General features: G+C 41.7%; 1 protein-coding gene across 2 annotated transcripts in view; it reads right to left on the reverse strand.

Moving 5' to 3' along the window:
* The window catches only part of LOC148871436 (tRNA-thr(GGU) m(6)t(6)A37 methyltransferase), a 91,923-nt gene that overhangs the window by 52,337 nt on the left and 17,276 nt on the right, over window positions 1-22,310 (reverse strand). For both annotated transcript variants that reach the window (XM_088970654.1, XM_088970655.1), the window contains exon 3: window positions 12,365-12,465. In XM_088970654.1, coding sequence (XP_088826780.1) covers window positions 12,365-12,465 — 101 coding nt within the window. The remainder of the gene's footprint in view (window positions 1-12,364; window positions 12,466-22,310) is intronic.

Consider the following 22,310-nt stretch of genomic DNA (forward strand, 5'->3'; position numbering starts at 1 on the left):
GCGTGCGTCGTTTTAAGCAAGGCGCAAAATTACAAAAAAAAAGGCTAAAAATTAAAAAAAAAAGTCAAAAAATTCAAAGAAAAAGCCAAAAAAAATTAAAAAATGCAAAAAAATCAAAAAATATTGAACATAATGTTAATAAAAAATATAAACTTAAATTTTAAAATAAATGTTTTAAAAAACCTATTATCTAAAATTAAAATACATAAGCATAACATGTAAAGCATATTCAAATGAAAATTTAAAAATAAGAGCAAAGATATAAAGCATTTTCAAGCATGTAAAACCCACAATCTCTTTTTTTCCTTAATTGCATTGCTTCGAGTAGCTAACGTGATGTCAAACATATTGAATTATTGATTCTAGGAGTCACCTTTGTACCATGCCCCTCGAGGCAAGCCCGAGCAAGTCTATGAGTCGCCTTTGTACCACGCCTCAAGCGCACCTTTTAAATCATTGTGAGGACCCCATTCCTCTTGTTCTAGTTGTGACCAAGTCTTCGCCTCTAGTGTAGCTTCCTGTTGAATGACCATCCATCAGGCAAGTATGTACGCATCAAACATGTATTGACTCCTCCAATTTCTTCACCGTCGAGAGATCCGACAATTGTTTCCGCCCTAGCCTCACCCCCTCTCTCTAACCTTGACCTTCCCATTGCCTTGCGAAAGGGTAAATGCAGTTGCACTCTTCATCCCATTTTCAATTATGTTTCTGTATCTCACCTTTCTACTTCCCACCGATAGTTTTTTCTTTGCTAAATACTAAATAAATATTTTAATTTACCAAGATCCTTTGAGGTATACCAAAATTAGCCCCCAATACAGCTCCATCCTCTCCATGGAAGGCAATCTTTGAGGTATATAAAACCTTTCTTCAATTTATCAGGTTTGATGTTGGTTGTGGCAACAAAGTTTTATTCTGGGAAGACCTTTGGGTTGGGAATGTGCCTCTTATGATCAAATTCCCAGACCTCTACTCTTTATCAAACCATAAAAACAAACCTATTGCTAGGCTTGGTGTGCTTTCAGAGTCGGGGATCTCTTGGAGTTTTGGTTTTAGAAGAGGGTTAAGGGAAAATGACTATGAGTATCTAGTGTTGTTGATTTCACCACTTGAGAGGGTAACTTGGACCAATCTATAGCTGATTGTAGAGTTTGGTCCCCAACTTCTTATGGTTTATTTTCCTGTGCATCTTTCTTTGGTTTGCTCACTCATATTGATCCTATGGGGATGAACCTCCCAATGAGAGAAATCTGGTCTAAACCGATCCCTCCAAAAGTACAAGTTTTCTGTTGGGAAGTGTTCCTAGGGAAGGTGAACACTTGTGATGTGCTACAAAAAAGGAGGCCAAACAATTGCCTCTCTCCTCATGTGTGTGTCCTTTGTTTGGGATGTGGTGAAACCCTAACCCACTTACTATTATCCTACTCTTTTACTTCTGGTATTTGGAATGTTGTTTGTTCTCTCTTTGGATGCAGATGGGCTCCCCCACAGGATGTGGTAAGTCTATTCAGCCCCTCTTTCCCGTGTCAACAAAAGAAAAGAGGAAAGTGCGTATGGAATGCAATAAGAGCAGCTACAGTATGGACTATATGGGAGAAAAGAAACCCAAGAATCTTTTCAAGAAAAAGCAAAACAAAGGAGGAAGTTATTGAAGCCATAAAACTCATAATTGCACATTGGGTGAAGACCATGGAGATATTCAGAAACTACTCCACAAATGAGATACTAAGAAATTGGGTTGAAGTAGCACAAACAGATGTACCCAAGGTACTTGTAAGCATGGAATGGAAGCCACCAGCACTGAACAAACTAAAACTGAACTTTGATGGGAGTTCTCTTGGCAACCCAGGAAGGGCAAGCATTGGGGGTGTGTTTAGAAATCATCTGGGTGTGGTGGTGGCACTCTACTCAGGACCAATAAGTTTTGGTGACTCAATACATGTTGAGTCTCTAGCCCTACTTCAAGGTCTAAAGATGGCTGAGCAGATAGGAACAACAGACTTAGAAATAGGAGATTCGCTATTGGTCATCTCTTGGGGCAAAAACATCACATCAGTACCTTGGAAGCTCAAATTTATCTTCAGAGAAATTGACACACTTGCAAGGAAGCTCAACTCTCAATTTGGTTGGGTCAAACGGGATGCAAATGGGATGGCAGATACCCTAGCAAAACAGGGGGCAAATAGATCTTCATTGTTCTGGGCAGAATTGTAACTAATTGCTGGAGATTGTAGTTTATTCCTCTGCAATCTTTATCTATTGTAACTTAATTTCTCTGTTATTAATGAAAGTTTTTTGCTGACAGAGAAAAGGAAGTATGTTGGGTGCCAAACCAACTAAAACATCCATGGAACCAAATGTCAAATTGAGTAGTGATGCAAGTGAGGAGTTTGAAGATCCTGGAAGGTACGGGAGGTTGATGGGTAAGTTGAATTATTTGACCATTACTTGGCTAGATATATCGCTTGCAATTAGTGTGGTAAGTCGGTTTATGTAGAATCCTCATGTTCCACGTTTAGATGCAGCTCTAAGGATTGCACGGTACATGAAGGGAGTTCTAGGTTTTGGCTTGTTATACAAGAGTAGTGTAAGTCTTAAGATAGAAGGCTACACAGATATTGATTGGGCTGGTTCAATATCTAATAGGAGGTTCATTATAGGGTATTGTACCTTCCATGGCACACACTACATGTGAACTAGTATGGTTGAGGAATCTCTTACAGGAGATGGGATACACTAATAATACCTAATATGAAGTTGTATTGTAACAACCAAGCTGCAGTCCACATTTATTCTAATCCAGTTTTCCATGAGAGAACAAAACATATAAAAGTTGATTGTCACTTTGTGAGAGAAAAAGATGCTTAGTGGAGTGATAAGTATTGCATATGTAAACACAGGAAGTCAATGGGCAGCCTTGTTCACCAAAGGGTTGGGTCAGGGAAGAGTGAATTACATGTGCAACAAGCTGGGACTATATGACATATACTCACCAGCTTGAGGGGGAGTGTTAGAATCGGCTGTGGGGGTAGTTTGGTTATTTTGTTTTATGTTAAGAGTGTGGTGTAATGTCTTTTACATTCTAGTTTAAGTGTTGTGCCCCATACTTAATTAGGGGCATAACTTTCTTTGTGATTTTAATTAGAAACCTATAAATAATATCTGGCCAACTAGAGACAGGATTATTCTCTCTAGTTCGCACCAGTCTTTCTCTCCTACTTCTCTTCTCTTCTCTTCTTTCTCTCTTCTCTCTTTATCCTCTGCTCTTCTCTGTTATTCTAGGACTGAAACCAGTACATATCTGAACTAAAACACCAACAAATTACAACCATAACCCTACCATAAACAAATGCATAAAGTTTTAGAAAATGTCCAGATTTAGCACGTTGGCTCCTGCACTAGAAACGCAAACAAGAAGCCCCAAAATCTTAAATAGGACAAGAACTCAAATAAAAAATAAGAGAAGAAAAAAAGAAACAGACCTTTCAAAAATCAGACCAGGCAAGGGTCAAACCATCACAATCCATCCCAAGGCCTCAACCATAACATGGATCACAATAACCACAACTTTTCATGCAAACAAGCCACCCTGGTGGACTTCATCCCAACCTCTCAAGAACCAAACAAAGATCAAGAGGAGCAGTTGAAGTTACAGCACTTAAGCAAGGTGGAGGAACAAGTATCCGATTACAGTACTGATTCGAGCAAGTCTTTTAACAGCATGGATTGCCTCCCTGGCTGTTGGAAAGTGAAGCAGTTGGTGGAGTTTTATGATGATGTGGTGACTGCGAATATAAGAAAAGATACCAGTGCCTCTTGGGGAAAGGGAAGAAGGAGCAGGGGGGGGAGAGAATTATTGGGTTAAATCCCATTGTTTTATTTGGATTATATTTTCTCAGCTTGGGTAGGAGTGGGTGCCAGCCCAGGCCTCTTTTGGGGTTTATCCATGTTGGTGGTGGCTTCTTTAGATCTTGGTTAGGTTTTGTTTTTTTTAATGCTTTAGCATCAATTCTTGGTTAACTTCTGGATGAGCCTTCTTAATTGTATATCCTCCTATCAATTGGTAACTTGGAAGGTCGGGAGATAGCACTGACCTTTTTTTTTATGAATAATAATAAGTTTATTGATTCATAAGCAAATTTGAGTGAGTTCATACATCATCCCAATGAGAGGCGCGAGCTGCAGCCCCTCCTTGAAACTTACAAGTAAACTAGGAAAGAAAAACAAGAATCACAACTGACCCCAAAATAGATCTTCCCTATTTACCCCTTGCTTAGCTAACACATCTGACAAAGTATTTGCTGATCTCCCCACCCACTGTACAGTGATCAACATATTCCTTGTCAACCAACTAAATTTCTTCATTTCATTCTTGTATCGCCACAGCCTCTTCAGAATTTTTTAACCAACCCACCACCACTTTGGAATCCCCCTCGATTATTAGATGTTGTACCCCCAGCTGGTTTACAAATTGGACCCCTTGTACAGCAACTAAAAGTTCTGCCCTGATGGAATTCCCAATTCCCAAAGGACCTGAGTAGAGCAACAAAATCTCTCCCCTCTCATTTCTCAAAGCACCCCCCACTCCGGATAATCCTGGATTACCCATGCTGCTTCCGTCAAAGTTCAACTTAATTGAGCCTTTGGGTGGATGAGACCAGCTTGTAATTGATTTGGCCTTTAAAGATGAACACCTTGCTACTGGTGACCAATTTCTCCAAATGTCATTAAAGGAGAATTGATGAAAGATTTCCAAGGTCTTCAGCCAATGTATTGCCCTATTTAACACACAATCTTTCAAATCTTGGCTGTTCCTTTCCTTATCTTGAAAAATTCTAAGATTCCTTTCCTCCCAAAGAGTCCAAGTCAAGGCAGCACGAGCACATCTCCACATAATTCTCCCTATTTTTGTAGGCCAATAAAAGGTAGAATGGTTGAAGAGCATGTGAACTTCTGCTGGTAGACTCCAACTACCCCCAAACAACGAAAGTAGCCAAGCCCAAAGGTCTGCAAAAAAGGGACAAGATACTAATAAATGGTAAAAATCCTCACTGTGAACTCTACAGAGGATACACCAATTAGAAGAAATACAGAGAAAATGTCTTCTCTTTTGTAGGTTGTCTAAAGTATTTACTTTCCCATGGAAAACTTCCCAACAAAAAAGCCATAATTTTGGGGGGGACTGGCTTACACCAAATTTCTTTTGACAGAAAGGGATGGTGAGTAGGAAGTTGAGAGATAGACTTGAAGAAAGAAGCACAAGTGAAGGTTCCATTGGGTCTAGGAGTCCAAACCCTCTTATCTGGCTTGGAGGGATCCAAACAAACCGGATTGAGACACCCAAGCAACAAAGAAAGAGACTCAATTTCAGCATCCCTAAGTCCTCTACGAAACCCAAAATCCCAAGTAGGATCTAAGGGTGTCCCAAAGGTGAGACAAATTTTGAGACCACCTCTTTTTTGTACAAAGAAATAGAAAAAAGCGAAGGGAACAAATCCTTTAACGGCGAGTCTCCTACCCAAATATCCTCCCAAAAAAGGATAGAGTTGCCAGAACAAACTTCATATCAGATCAAATTGAGGAATTGAGGAAGGGTGTTGTGAATAGCCTTCCAAGGTGCTGCTAGGTTAGCTTGCCTCGATACACCAGCATCCCATCCATTCTCTAACCTCCCATGAATGCTTCCCACCACCTCATGCCATAGTCTCTCTCTTTCCAAAGGCCATCTCCACAACCATTTCCCTAATAGAGCTTGATTCTTTCTAGTTACCCTCCCAATTCCCAAACCCCCCTCTAATTTACTTCTGCAGACAATTTCCCAATTAACCAAATGATCCTTTCTCTCTTGTCCCGGCTCCCATAAGAAGTGTCTCATCAACTTCTCCAGCTTCCTAGCTTCCCTGACGGGTATCCTAAAGACAGACAAATAATAGGTGGGTAAGTTAGCCAAGGTAGCTCTTATTAGGGTAATTATTCCTCCTAAAGAGATATAGTTCCTCTTCCATGAGACTAATCTCTTCTCAAACTTTTCTAACACTGGAGTCCAAAATCTACTCTCCCTAGGATTTGCCCCTAAAGGAAGCCCTAAATATGACATAGGCCAAGCAGAGGTGGAACACTCAAAACACTCTGCAACAGCCTCGACCTCCCCCACCTCCAAATTTATACCTGCTACGAAACTCTTTTCCAGATTTATTCTCAAATTAGAGACACTTTCAAATCCTTTTATTAGCTCCTTTAGGTTTGCTACCTTTTCACTAAGACCTCCTTCACAAAAAAAATCATTAGGTCGTCTGCAAACTGAAGGTGGGTGACGGGGACTTGGTGTCTCCCTATTCTCCAACCCCTAATGGCATCTTCGCTGTCAGCCTTAGTAATGATCCTACTAATCACATCAGCTACTAAGGTAAAAAGGAAGGGTGAAAGTGGATCCCTCGCCTGACACCCCTGCAAGCTGGAAAAAAAATCATTCAACGTACCATTTACCAGAATAGACAAGTGACAAGTACTGATACACCCAAAGATCCAACTACACCACTTGTCCCCAAATCCACCATTTCGCATAACTTCTAATAGAAACTCCCAGTCCACCAAATCATAGGCCTTTTCAACATCCAATTTACAAATGAATCCTTTCCTACTAGACCTTTTCATTTCCTCCACACACTCATTCGCAATTAGAATCTGATCTGTTATTTGTCGCCCTTGAATGAAAACCCCCTGAGTTTCACTAATGATGGTAGGTACGACTGTTTTGATCCTCAATGAGAGCACTTTAGCAGAATTTTATAGATGCTTGTCACCAGACTAATAGGCCTATAATCTTTTGGGTGGTTGGCATCATTCTTCTTAGCTATCAAGGCCAAAACGGTGGCATTAATTCCAGGGCTTATAGTGTGATTGTCCGCAAATTCCTTAAAGACTTCAGCTAGATCCTCTTTCAACACCTCCCAACAGTCTTGATAAAAACCCATTGTAAAGCCATCTGGACCCGGACCTTGGATCTATCCATTAGAAAGACAGCTTTCTTAATCTCTTCTTCCTCAAAATCCCTTTCCAGCCACCTTGCCACTCCGTCATCAATTCTTGGCCAATCCACCCTTTCCATGACTGCTCTCTCACTCAAAGGTCTTCTATAAATTAATTTGAAGTGGTCCACAAATTTTCTGGCTATGTCATCCTGGTTGGTAATTACCTCATCTCCTATCTCTAGCTTGGTCCCAAGATTCTTTCTTCATCTCCCATTTGCCAAATCATGGAAGAATCTAGTGTTCCCATCGCCTTCCTTAATCCACTTGTGTCTAGATTTTTGTCTCCAACTGATTTCTTCCCTCAATAACACCTCTTCCAAATCCTTTTTCAATTGTCTCCTTAACACTCTGTCCTCCTCGGTCAGCCCATTTTGAGATTCCTTTACATCCAAGTTCTCTATGCAAGAAATTAGGCACAGTTTTTGCTCCTCAATTCTACCAAACTGATCTCTATTCCACTCTTTTATTTTGGCTCTCAGCCTTTTTAATTTCTTATGGAACTTGATCCCCTTCCATCTTACCCCCCTCTCCTCCTCACCCCACCATTCCTTCACTTTTTTCACAAAATCTGGATGGGTGAGCCACACATTTTCGAATTTAAAAGGTTTGGGTCCTATAGAAAATGACTCAGTACCTATTTGGATAGGACAGTGATCGGAGGTGACCCTGGGTAACGCTCTAGCAACCAAGTTTTGCACACTATTCTCCTAGACAAGGTTAAATAAGAATCTGTCCAGCTTCGAACACAAAGGAGTTGCCTGAAGGTTGGACCAAGTGTAACTGGCTTGCAGCAGAGATATTTCCTTCAGTTCACATTCTTCAATAAAACCATTAAATTTCCTCATGCTTGTTGAAATTACCTGTTGGGGATTACTGGTTTCATCAGAGAATCTAATGACATTAAAATCCCCGCCCAGGCACCAAGGACCATACCATAGCCCCTTGATTGCATACAATTCCTCCCACATCTCATTCCTCTCTCTATAGGAATTAGGGCCATAAACATTGGTTAAGACCCATACACACCCATTCTCTACATTCTTACACTTAATGGAAACTGAGAATATGCCTATCAATTCTTCCACTACTTCCACCACATCCTCCCTCCACAGTGTTACGATCCCCCCCGAGGCTCCCCAAGAAGGAGACGAGCTCCAACCTAAACCTCTAGACCTCCAAAAACTCCTCACCCATCTCCCATCTAATTCCATCATTTTGGATTCTTGTAACAGCACAATATCGGGTTTTTCCCTTTGGAGTAGGTCTTTGATCACCCTTCTCTTTCTTGCACTCCCTAACCCTCTTACATTCTAGCTAATAATTTTCTTCGAGACAAAATAGCAAAAACACCCATGAAAAGGCCATAATCTCCTCATTTTAGGCCCTTCCTCCTATCTCCTCTACCACTAAATTCTAAATCTCCCTCAATGTCTAGGATTATCCTTTCCGCTTCAGATCTTTTTTTCTTATTTGTTCCTCTTCCCCCCCCCCCTTCCCAATTTCTCCATCCTTTCCAGCCAATGTTTGAGAAAGAATTTTACCCTTCTCACACTTATTTTGGCTACAGCATCTTTCTACGAGTCCTTCCTTTTTATTTTGTTCCTCCATCATTGTACAGATCATCTCCCAAATTCTATCCGCCTCCCCCTTACTGCTTCCTTCCAACACCCTCTCTCCTCCTTCCACTATCACCCTCTCTCTTGCATCAGAAACTCCTGGATGGGAAGCTGCGATATCTGTCACAGGCATAGCAAACAAGTCGGTACTTAAAACAGAATTGACACCCATACCTAAAAGAACGGGGGTAGGACTAGAATCACTGGAAATGACTTGCTGACAGTCGGCAAATGGTTTTAAAGTCGTTCCCCTTTTTGGACAAGGTTGTGAAGTAGACATGATGAAAGAATCACTTCCTGACGACCTACCCACTTGGAATACCTTTCTCTGTGTTTCCGACACTAGAGTACCCGCATCCATCCTCACGGCCGATTCTTGTCCCTCTCCACCAACATCCTGTAATTCATTAGACTCAGGGTCAGCTCCCTCGACGAAGGGAGGAGGAGTTTTCACAGCTTTAGAACCAATTTCTTCACTAATCCTAGTCTTTCCGCCACCTGTCTCTTCAGTCTCTTCCTCTAAAAACAACTCTGTATACAAACTTTCTGTTTCAAGAAGATCCTTGTTGCTTTTCGAAGACAAACTTCCCAGACTTAGCGTTTCGTCTCTATCAGAATCGTCATTGCTGTTTTGTTCACTCAACCAATCTTCAAGCCCTGTTCTGTTCTCATCACTGGGCTTCAGGTATCTCGGGTTGCGCCTATCTGGTGAGAGACGGTTCGCCAGGTTGGAAGGGACCCACTGTACAGAGCCTCGAGACTGCGAGTCTTCAGACTTTTTTGCACCTGATCTGTTCGGTCGAGAGGAAGGGTTAGGGGTTGAAGAAGATAGACGCTTTATCTCGTCTATTAACTCATCCCTCCTCCCAGTCACGTGTTTACTTAACGTGACCCTCGGCCCATCTGTCTTATAATGGGCCTTGGGATCCACTCGATTGGGCCCTTCTTTTCGTCCCACGTGACCACTTAAAGAGTCACGCCTCCCTGTTTTAATGGTCGAACCAGCAACCTTCCCTGTTTGAAATTGCTGGTTCAGCCTTCTCCATTTCAACACTAGAAGCTTTTTGTCTTTTTCCCCTGACACCACCTGCGCAAATGATCTGCCCTTTGTCATAACCTCTTCTTGCTTTCTCCAGGTTTGACCTTCCAACTGCCCCAAAACTTTTTGACTTCCCAGAATTTGTTGGCCCTTTTTAGTGAAACATCCCTTCCCATTTGAATTACCCAATCTCACAAGGCCACGTAGTGCTTCTTCTTCCTCCTCCCCTCCTACCAAACGAGCCTCCTTCCACAGCCCTGCTTCAATGGAAGAAGCTAACCACACAGAGACAAAGCTCCCCTCTGTTCGTACCTCTACCTTTCGTGGAATTTCTTCTGGCTTCACACCACTTAGCAGGATTGCTACTGAATAGAGATCGCCCCAGAAAGCACCTTTCAAGATTCCTCCACACAACACAGCTATAGACTCTGCTATTTCTTGTTTCCATAGATGGAATGGCAGGCCTATTACACGCACCACCACACCATCTTCAACAAAAAAATCCTTGGAGTTGGATGTTGGATTCCATTTGAAGACGTGAATGATCCGAACTCAGCCTGAACATTGATAGCTAATATTTTCAAATCATTTTCTAATGGATCTAGGATGGCTTTACAGTTATCGAAGGGGGTTACTATGAAAACACTCTTCAACTTCAACCTGGTTGCCAGTAAGTCAGCTACCCTCCTCCAATCATTAACCTTTTCCTTGGCTTGTATCACAAACTTACTATCCCACTCCTCCCTCTCTAGACCTCCCAACATTCTGCAAAGGCCTTTTGTTTTTGCAATGACCACTGGCCCTTGTTGTATCCTGCTGTTACTGAGATAAGCCTTCTCCTCCCTTATGGAGGCTTTTTTCTCATTTGCTACTCTTTGAGCTAAGAACTCTTTGAGCAACCAGTCAACTTCCCCCCAGCCTTGGTTCTGTTTTCCAGCTGGTAGACACACCAGTTGCCTTTGTCCCTTACCAAAAAATTCAGCCAAAGCTATGAAGAACCCCTTTCTATTCCTCTTACATTCAACCACATATCTTCTCCCTTCTAGTGTACTAAAATCCTGCCAGTTTATCTGCTTACCTTTTGAACAGGCTCCAGCTATGAACTTTCTTATCCACTCGATCACTTCTAGTCCTTCCAGCAATATTGTACCCTTTTTCGCTTCCCTTACCTTCAGGCTTACCTTCCCCTTGATTCGCATCTCTTCGAACAGGAGATTTTTTGCTTCTATCTTCAAGGATCTCCTCCACTGACCTTTCTGGCTTTGCTTTTCTTAAAAACTTCTCGCTTGAAACTCCACACACCCTCATCCTCCAAAACGCCCCTTCAGATTCAGGACCTGCATGTGTCTCACTTTCCTTGACCACAGCCTCCCTCTTATCCAACTGATAGTACACGTGTCCCGTTGCGTCCTTTTCCACTCCAAAAGAGCCCACCTTCAATAACTGTGGGACCACCCTTAAAACAGAATCGATAATCAGAGGCCTTACTTAAATCATAACTCTTCCCTCCCCCCAAAATCTAATGTCATTGGGACCCGCTTCACCATTCTCAAAACAAAAAACTTTGCCTGAAATACCAAAAATGACCATCTTCAACCTTTGAGTCTCCCTTATTGAAGTAATTGTTCATCTTTCCACTTGACTCAGCTATCTCCCTAAACTTCTTTTGTAGTAACAGAGACTCAACCACCTCTGTGTATAGGAACCTTCAATAACCAATCTCAACTCGCAGCTCTCTCCAGCATATCGGAGGGTCAAAAACGAAGGAACCAAATGAATCTCACACACCTTGACCAAGATACAAGTCGCCGAGAGGTTTCTCCAGGAAGTCGTTCTACGATCAACAAATCTGAAACTCCCACAAGCATCTCCCACTGCTTTGAACATTTGAAAACTCTAAGCATGCAATGGAATGCCGTAGAAGTTGATCCAAACCAAACTCGATGAATCAAAATCTGACTGTTCCAACTAAAGGGCTCCATTTCTCAAGGCTCAGTTCGGGAGAGCAAAACAGATTTTGTTTTCGATCGAAAGTCTCGTTCGCTTCATCAATATTATCAAATATAAACAACAAGCCTGTGTTCAGTTTTCTAACCTGAAAAGATGAGTTTGGTCACCATACATCAGTCAGCCTAGCTCTTACAAACTCCTCGTTAGGATTAAAATTAACAAAACACTCGACCAAACATCTTTCCAGCAATTTCAAAGACCAAAAACACTGTCATTCGCATTCACAATCACAATTACTTCGTCATGGGAGGGTAGCAGAGCTATTTCGCTACTCCCCATAAGTCTGATGGTTTCTTATGGTGAATACCAGTGGAATTTGATGGTTTCTTATACTTTCCCACTCCCCAGAAGTCTGCTGCATATTTGTTTATACCAATAATACAACTAAAAAAACATGACTAACTTCCTTGGATTGCAAGTTTATTTCCTAAGACTTATTTAAGGGGACAGACCAATCTAATATGGGTTTTGATCTTCTGAATAATTTATCAATTCCAACATTTTATCCAAAACGTTACCTCATGATTTCTTTTGCTTCTATATGTATAACTTCATATCTGTATATAGACTTGATAGAAAAAATTTGGAAATTAATATTGAAAAGAGTCAAACGACAGATAAAAAAGAAATTTACAAGTATTACTAGAACTTCATTAACAAAATACCTGGTAGAGAAGCATGATTGCACAACCGCAATGGGTGTCATGGGATAAAAGGTTGTCTCAAACTTATCAGAGTTATTTTCTGTCAATGCTTTCCTCAAAGCCTACAGTGTCAAAACAAAAAGTATCATTTTATCATATTATTTAAATTAATAATATGATACATAAACAAGAAATGAATAGTTTCTTGGTACACAAATAATAGTCAAACAATAATAAATTACTTTTCTTAAAAAAAATAATGGTATAAGGATATGAATTTGAAGATGGCACAATCTAACTCTCTCAAATGTAAACAAGCAAGGCACCAAAATCTTCTTTGAGCATACTAAGGAAATTCATTGCAGTTGCTAGCTTCCCTTAATCTGAAGACACAGTCCCATGATTGGCTCTATAATATCCTTTTTATCATCATGGACAGTAATGTGTGTCAACAAGCTTAGGGTCTGGCAAGGAGGCAGTCATGAATAGCAATAACCCTTCTGCTAAGAGGTAGAGGAGTACTGCCCTGGTAAGACAGAATATGTGGGAGTGGAAAACCAAGCAAATGCAATATTTTCTAATTGGACTTCTTTTCTTCCTCCTCTTCTTTTCTTGGTCTTCAATGTATAACAAGTAAGAGGTAATCTAAATGTCCCAAGGAAGCTTAAAATTACTTTGAAATGCATGTGGATTTCCCAATCACATCTTATTCAACCAATGCATCAACAACTTCAATGCAACTTCTATGACCTCATATATGGTATTGGTATCTATACTTGGTAGTTCTAAACCACTTAATCTAGTCTTCTCGTGGCAATTGGACTGGACTATGCCAATAGAGTAACTTGGTTTTGGTATTGAGAAAATTAGAGAGGCTGTTTTTCATGGAAAGATCAAAAGCACCTGAGCCAGATGGCTTTTCTATGGCTTTCTTTCAAGACTGTTGGGAGGTCTTGGGAAAGGATTTGAAAGAGGTGTTCGATGAATTTCATCAGAAAGGGGAGATCTCACTTTTTTTATCAGCAAAAGAGCAAAATTTTCATTAATTATGAAAGAAACATGATTACAACAAGAAGTTGTGAAAGGAACCAGCTATAGAAGCTGTCTCAAATCAGTACCACATTTGAGCCCAAAACATGTGTTCTATGTCCCAAATCTGTATTCATTCCTCAAGTGCCATGCCACCCCTTCCCCTTTAACCCGCCACTTAACCACAGTTTTAGAATCTCCCTCAATAATCAGCCTCCTAATACCCAGTTCTTTTGCCTTCTCAACCCCAAAAACTGCAGCCAAAAACTCTGATCTTGCCACATCACCCTGCTCCACAGGGCCAGTGTATAAAGCAATTATATTCCCCTCTTCATCCCTAATGACTCCCCCAATACCTGAGGGGCCTGGGTTATCCAAACATCTCCCATCAAAATTCAGCTTCTTCCAACCATTTATTGCAGGAGACCAAACTTCAACAGATCTTTGTCTTGTAGTTGAGGATGCAGTGATGGTACCCCAAGCTCTGAAGAAATCTTCAATTTTGAAATTTGAAAGCAGCTCCAAACTTTTTGCCCAATGAGCTACCCTCAATGTTATAGTTTCAACCAAGGCTTCCTTGCTTCGTTCCTTCTCTTCAAATATTCTTGCATTTCTTTCCTCCCACACAGTCCAAAATAGTGCTGCTCTAGTACATCTCCACAAGGTCCTACCCCTCTTTTTTGTACAGCTAATGCTAGTAGGGCTACACAAACCCTCCAACCTATCAGGAGAAGACCAACTCCATCCAAAGAGAGAAGTAAACCAATCCCAAAGATGGCTAATAAACAGGCAAGAGATAAGAAGATGAATTGCAGTCTCACCATTCAACATGCAAAGAACACACTAGTTGGGGGACAAACACCAGTTTGGTCTCTTCCTTTGAAGTAAATCAAACGTATTAATGCTTCCATAAAACACTTCCCAGCAGAAGGCACTAATTTTAGGGGGAATGGGAGAACACAAGACTTCCTCGACTGGGAAAGAATAGGAAGAAGAGGAGGCAACCAGAGAACAAAAGGATTTGCAAGAGAACTCCCCAACAGAATTAGGACCAAGCCACCTTCACACAAGAAAACTGAATTCAACAAGCTCAAAAGATCAGTCATCATGGAAAGTTCAGATTATCTAAGGTTTCTAGTGAAGCCAAAATTCCAATCCAATCCTGTAGAAAAGTGATGCTGAGTAAAGAAATTGGAAATGGGCCTACCCTTAAACCGGGAAATATCAAAGAGAGAAGGGAATTTAATACCCAAAGGGGTATCCCCAATCCACACATCCTCCCAAAACCTGATTTTTTGACCAGAGCCCAAGTCATACCTAATGTGAAGTGTAGAGAACACTGATGTGGGCCCCACAGCTACGGTCCCACTGTGTTCGTAGGCTAGAAGGTGTTCTTGTCTTCCTAGGGTTAGCTGTTGGCCATTTAGTTGTTTCAATTGCTATTTATTTCAGTCTTATTTTGCTCTATTATGTTATGTAAAGACTAAGGGCAGATCTGTCATTTCCATGTAATGAGCATAAACTATACATATTAATTAAAGTGGTGGCGGCAGAATATTAAGCTTCTGCTCCTCCTTTCAACTCTTGTGTTCTACTGCTTCTCCTCCCTCTTCCTCCTCTCTTCTCTTTACCCTTCTTCTTATTTTCGAACCTGAAATCCATTAGGGTTCAAGACTGATAACAGTCTCGAACTTCTACTTGGTATTAGAGCTAGGGTTTCTCATATGAGTCTAGTCTAGCCGATCACATGAGAACCATCTAAGGCTGGAAGCTGAGAAAATAGAGTTCGTTGACTGGTTCTTGGAGATCTCCAGAGGGTTTAGCAGTTGTTTGAAGAATTGCCACAGTTGCAGCGTGTTGGTGATCAGGAAGAATCAGAGAAGGCTAGGGTTCGGGTAACCTTGGAAGGCAGCGAACAACATCCTATTGTAAGTTTTTTATTTTCTGAGAGAAGTAATATCAGAGAAGATAAGTTGGACCTATCTAGCAAGGGCGGCCGAACCACTCTAGGGTTTTATCTTTCTATTCTCTAGGGTTGTCTTAACCCTGTGGCAAACCCTAATAGTTCTCACCTCAACATTGATCAGTTTTAGGGTTTCATATTAACCCTACTACAAGCCTTATCCGTACGGTACTGTCTGGAGTGTACGGCTGAGAATTTGCTTTTAAGACTGATTAAAACCTCAATTCGGCTTCAGCATATCAGATTGTTCTTCAAACTGTTTTTCAGTTTTCTTTTGGGGTTTTCGAACTCTTCTAAGGGCGTGGAAACAGTTTGGACTGTTGCTGTTGTGTGTGGGTATTGGTTTCAGATCAGTTTTATACCTGTTTCATGCACATCTACTGTGAGTACAGATTGGTTCTATACTGATTTTGTGATTGTGGTTGATAGTCCAAGTGCTGTTTTGACTGTAGTAACCCTAATTTTGAGACTTCTGTTTCTTGACCGAAATGGAGTTTAAGAATCAGGCAGAAGGCAGTTTTGGGAACAGCAGTTATGGTGGTGGTTCTGTGACAGGTTTTCAGATTACAACCGTAAGATTTGATGGATCAAACTATTTGGAATGGGCCCAATCAGCCATGATGGCTATTGGGGGAAGGGGCAAAGTAGGGTATCTCTTGGGAGATGTGACAGAACCTTCCAAGGGAGACCCTATGTATACCAAGTGGGTCCAAGAAAACTACTTGGTTATGACACGGCTGTGTAATTCTATGCAGCATCATATCAGCCGAAATTACTTATGGACAAAGACAGCCAAGGAGATATGGGATGTGATGAAAGAAACTTACTCCCAATCCCTTTATGTTGCCAGAGCATATGAATTGAAATGTGAGGTGAATACCCTTAAACAAGGAGAGAAACCGGTTTCGGTCTACTTCTCTACCTTGAAGTCCCTATGGCATGAGATTGATCACTTAGAGACTCTTGAGTAGGAGAGTCCCAAAGATGCTCAGACCCATAGAAAGCACATCAAGACAAACAGAGTGCTTGAGTTTCTGGCAGGACTGAATTCAGAATATGATATTGTGAGGCAGCAGATTTTGACCAGAGATAGTGTGACCCTCTCTCAGGCATACTCCTTAGTGCACAGTGAAGAGACAAGGAGGAAAGTCATGATGCAACCTCAGTCGCTTACACCTGCCTTGGTAGCTGTCAAACCCAAAACAGGGGGTGATTCAGAGAGGGACAGAAAGAAGGAAGATAAAAGGGATGTGGTGTGTGAGCATTGTAAGAAACCTAAACACACAAAAGAAACATGTTGGAAGCTGCATCCACATTTGGTCCCGGCAAAGTTGAGAAACAAAAAGGGTAATGCTCATGTGGCTGTGACTACTAATTCAGCATCCTCGTCTAGTACAAGAGGCACACCCTTAGAGACCTTAACTGCAATTCGGGCTGCTCTAATACAGTTGGAAAAGGAAGTTGGCAGTTCAGCTCAGTCACCGCAGTCATCATCAGTCCCTGCCTCATCAGCCTTTGCACATTCAGGTACTCGAGCCTCAGCCTACCATGCCTCCGCTCCAGGTACTATTGAACCCTATTGGGTAATAGATTCAGGTGCATCTGACCATATGACTAGCTTGCCATCATTGTTTACTACTAATCACTTATCTTCTAGTGGGATAAAGTATCTATTGTTGATGGCTCTGTTGTCCCTATTTCTGGCAAGGGTGACATCAAACTGTCGAATACTATCTCCTTGTCTTCTGTCTTGCATGTTCCTAAACTTGATACTAACCTTCTTTCCGTTAGTAGTATTACCAAACATATGAACTGCTCAGTAACTTTCTTCCCCGACCAATGTGTTTTTCAGGACCTGGAGACGAAAAAGGTGATTGGGACTGGCCGTGAGACGAATGGGATCTATTTGCTCAGGGACAGTTCTTGTCGGGAGGAGTCAGTGGATAAGAAGTTACTTGTTTCTCAGGTTGTGAGTCCGGTTATGCCAAAGCATAACCGATTGGGTTATTTGTCTTTTCGGTCCTTAAAGAGTCTGTTTCCTACTTTGTTTGTGTCTGTTGAGTCGTCTCAGTAGAAATGTGAAAGTTGTGAGTTTGATAAACATTGTGGAAACTCTTATTCATTGAGTAATAAAAGGAGTAATAGTTCTTTTGATATTGTGCATACTGATGTTTGGGGGCCATATCACATTCCTTCTATGGGTGGGTACAGATATTTTTTGTTATTTGTTGATGACCACACTCGGTTTTCTTGGGTTTATCTTATGCGTTCACAATATGAGGTTCCTACCCTGACTCAAAACTTCCACCAAATGATCCTAACCCAGTTTGATGCCAGGATGAAAGTTCTTAGATCTGATAATGCAAAGGAATACTTTGCTAAGCCATTGGCATCGTACCTTCTTAATCATGGGGTTATCCACCAGAGAACTTGCCCTCATACACCTCAACAGAATGGGGTTGCAGAAAGGAAGAATAGGCACATCTTGGAGGTGGCTATAAGTATTATGTTTACCTCCAATGTCCCTATTCGCTTCTGGGGTGATGCTATCCTTACGGCGGTATATCTTATTAATCGGGTTCCTTCCCGGGTTCTTGATATGAAACCTCCTTTTTCACTTCTATACCCCAATGAGGAGTTGTTTACTATTCCCCTCAAAACATTTGGTTGTACCTGTTTTGTTCAGCTTCTCGGTCCCAATCCTTCCAAGTTCGAACCCAAGGCCTCCAAATGCATCTTTCTTGGTTATGCACAAACTCAAAAGGGTTATTGCTGCTATGATCCTGTCTCAAGGAAGAAGTTTGTATCCATGGATGTCACTTTCTTTGAGGAGACACCCTACTATTCTCGGGTCTCTCCTCAGAGGGAGAGTAGTGAGCGTGGAGATTTGGGTCATTTTCTTCAAGGGGAGTGCAATGAGGGCAGGGTTAATACTTTTGGGGTTGTTCCTTTACCTATTCCATTGGGTGATGAGGGTTGTAGTAGCGAGGGTGGCCAGGGGGATCGGGAGTTGAGAATCTACCACAGGAGATGCAGGCAGGTTGATCCCGGTCATAAGCAGTCTCGGCCAGCTCCAGCCTCTTCTGCGGCTCCAAGTCCAGATATTACAGTCCCAGGGCCCACAGAGACTCCTTCCATTGTTGCTACCTCACCCCCAGCAGATGACCTTGACCTTCCCATTGCCATCCGTAAAGGAAAACAGCATTGCACCACATCTACAGCCCACTGCATCTCAGTTTTTGTCCTATGATCGCCTATCTCCCTCCTACATGTCCTATCTCACTTCCGTTGCTAATGTCCCTATTCCAAGAACAGTGCAAGAAGCCCTATCAGTCCCGAAGTGGAGAGGTGCAATGCAAGTTGAAATTGATGCCCTATTGAAAAATAATACCTAGGAGCTAGTTGACTTGCCCCAAGGAAAGAAACTAGTTGGATGCAGATGGGTATTTACTGTGAAGCACAATGCGGATGGCTCCATTGAGGGGTACAAAGCTCGACTAGTTGCAAAAGGGTTCACTTAGACTTATGGTATAGATTACTTGGAGACATTTGCCCCGGTAGCCAAGATGGCCACCATTCGGGTTCTATTATCTCTTGCAGCAAGCCACACTTGGCCTTTGTACCAAATGGATGTTAAAAATGTCTTCCTGAATGGGGACTTGCAGGAAGAGGTTTACATGCAGTTGCCTCCTGGATTCAATGATACAGAGGCAAGTAAGAAGGTCTGCCGGCTCAATAAGGCATTGTATGGTTTGAAGCAGTCACCTAGAGCTTGGTTCAACAGATTTAGACTAGCCCTTGGGAAGTTCGGTTATGTACAGGCCCAGTCAGATCATACACTGTTCATCAAGAGGGTGGAGTCCTCTCTGACTACTTGCAGTATATGTTGATGATATTGTGGTGACAGGAAATGACAACCATGAGATTAAGTCCCTCAAACAGCTCCTTCATCGAGAGTTTGAGGTGAAAGATCTGGGTACACTACGGTATTTTTTGGGTATTGAGGTTGCTAGATCTAAACAGGGGATCTTTGTCTCTCAGAGGAAATATGTTCTAGATCTATTGGCAGAAACTGGAAAGCTGGGTGTCAAACCTGCGGATACACCCATTGAACAGAACCACAGGATTGGTGCAGAGAGTGGGGAGCTACTTGAAGACAAGGTTATGTTCCAGTAGTTAGTGTTGTCAGTCAGTACATGCATTCTCCTAGAACCACGCACCTTCTAGCAGCAGAAAGAATACTAGCATACTTGAAGAGATGCCTGGGTAGAGGTATACTGTTCAAGAACAATGGCCACATGAAGGTAGAGGTCTATACAGGTCAATGGCTAACGGAGTAGCTGAGATCACTACTTGAGGAGTTGGGTATTGAGTATGAGAAGCCCCTGATGTTGTATTGTGATAATCAAGCAGCTATTAATATAGCACACAACCCGATGCAACATGACAGAACTAAACATATTGAAGTTGATCGACACTTTGTACGAGAGAGGGTCTCATCACAAGAAGTGTGTCTCCCGTACATCACCTCCAACATGCAGCTAGCAGATATCCTCACCAGAGTTGTACCACGGAAAAAGCTAGAGGCGGATCTATCCAAGTTGGGAATGATAAACATTTATTCCCAACTTGAGGGGGAGTGTAGAGAACACTGATGTGGGCCCCATAGCTACGGTCCCACTGTGTTCGTAGGGTAGAAGGTGTTCTAGTCTTCCTAGGGTTAGCTATTGGTCATTTAGTTGTTTCAGTTGCTATTTATTTCAGTCTTATTTTGCTCTATTATGTTATTTAAAGACTAAGGGCAGATCTGTCCTTTCCATGTAATGAGCATAACCTATAAATATTAATTAAAGTGGCGGCGGCAGAATATTAAGCTTCTGCTCCTCCTTTCAACTCTTGTGTTCTACTGCTTCTCCTCCCTCTTCCTCCTCTCTTCTCTTTACCTTTCTTCTTATTTTCGAACCTGAAATCCATTAGGGTTCAAGACTGATAACAGTCCTGAACTTCTACTTGAAGTAAGAAGGTAGGAAGAAAATCATGGATGGCCTTCCATGGAGCAGCCAAGGTAGCTCTACAAAAACATCTAGCATCCCACCCATTGCTTGATATGCCATGAATACCGGCCACAACCTTGTGCCATAACTTCTCATTTTCATTAGGAAACCTCCATAACCATTTGCTGAGTAAAGCTTGATTCTTCATCTTAATATTACCAATTTCCAACTCACCTTATGTTTTCAAGTTCACCACTTTTTCCCATTTGACCAAGTGGTCCTTCTTTTTTCCCCTAGCTCCTAGAGAAAATCTCTAATAAGTTTTTCCATTTTCCTCACAACCTCCTGTGGCATCCTAAACACTGACATGTAGTACACTAGAAGGTTTGCTAAAGGTAGACTTGATAAGGGTTAGCCTCCACCCCCCCATTGAGATGTAGTTCCTCTTCCACCCAACTAATCTCTTCTCAACCCTTTCCACCACTAGGGCCCAAAAACTAGCTGATCTAGGGTTATCTCCAAGAGGTAAGCCTAAGTATTTCATAGGTCATTCACCTTTCTCACAACCTAAGGAGTCTACCAAGCTCCTCAAAAGTTCCTCATCAATATTGGTTCCAACCATTAAGCTCTTCAACCAGTTAATCCTTAAGTTAGACATTCTCTCAAAAAGCTTCACCACCAACTTCAAATTTTCCACCCCCTCTCTACAATCTCCATCACAAAATATCAGAATATCGTCTGCAAACTGCAAATGAGTGACCAAAATATTATCTCTCCATACAGACCAACCCCTAAACAATTGCAGGCAATTTTCTCTTGAGATCAGTTTGCTTAGTACTTCAGCTACCAAAGTGAATAGAAAAGGAGAGAGAGGGTCACCTTGTCTAAGTCCCCTAAAGCCCTCAAAGAAATCATACACCGTCCCATCAATAATAATTTAGTAGTGAGTAGACTGCAGTAGGCAACCCTTAATCCATTTACACCACAATCTCCAAATCCACATCTCCTTGTAATACCAATTAAGAAGTTCCAGTCCACCAAATCATAGGCTTTTTTCCAAATCCAATTTGACAGCCACTCCCCTTCTCTTTAATCGTTTTTGAGCCTCCATACATTCATCAGCAATAAAAATTTGGTCAATGATCTGCTTGTCCTGCACAAAGGCCCCTTAAGAGTTGAGACTGCGAAATCAGTGGGGGGATCACTTTCTTGATCCTCAAAGACAACACTTCTGCTATAACCTTATAAATGCTTGTGACTAAGCTAATAGGTCTGAAGTCTCCGGACCATATAGCATTTTTCTTCTTTGGAATCAACGCTAAAAAAGTAGAGTTCATCCCCGCATTGATTACCCTCCTTCTATGGAATTCACAGAAGACTCTAAAAAAGATCATCTTTGATTATATCCCAACAATCTTGATAGAACGCCATGGTGAATCCATCAGGCCCAAGGGGCTTTTGATCTATTCATAGAGAAAATTGCTTCCTTGATCTCTTATTCTTCAAACCTTCTCTCCAAAAAATGCATTTAATCCTCCCCAAAGTCTTCACTCTGAACCTTCAACCAACCACTTTTCATTTAAAGGCATTCTATAGATAGATCTGAAATGCTCCGAGAAAACCACTACAATCTCTATCTGCTCTGTAACCTCACTCTCCCCCATCATTAGTGAGCTAATCAAGCTCTTCCTTCTCCTTCCAATTGCAATGGCATGGAAAAATTTTGTATTACCATTCCCTTCCTTGATCCACCTCTCCCTTGATTTCTGCTTCCAACTTATTTCCTCTCTTAACAAAGTTTCCCCTAGCTCCTTCTTCAGAGACCATCTCAACTCCCTATCACCTTGATTGCAGAGGTTCTGAGTAGAATGATCACAAAGGTGGATTTGAATGGTTTAATTAGAGGTTGGAGGGTGGGAGGGAATGAGATTGTAGTTACCCATTTGCAATTTGCAGACGACACAATCCTATTTTGTGAAGA

The sequence above is a fragment of the Nelumbo lutea genome, chromosome 2, assembly GCF_056320005.1.
Source record: "Nelumbo lutea isolate HS-2025 chromosome 2, American lotus-T2T, whole genome shotgun sequence".
Classification (NCBI taxonomy): domain Eukaryota; kingdom Viridiplantae; phylum Streptophyta; class Magnoliopsida; order Proteales; family Nelumbonaceae; genus Nelumbo; species Nelumbo lutea.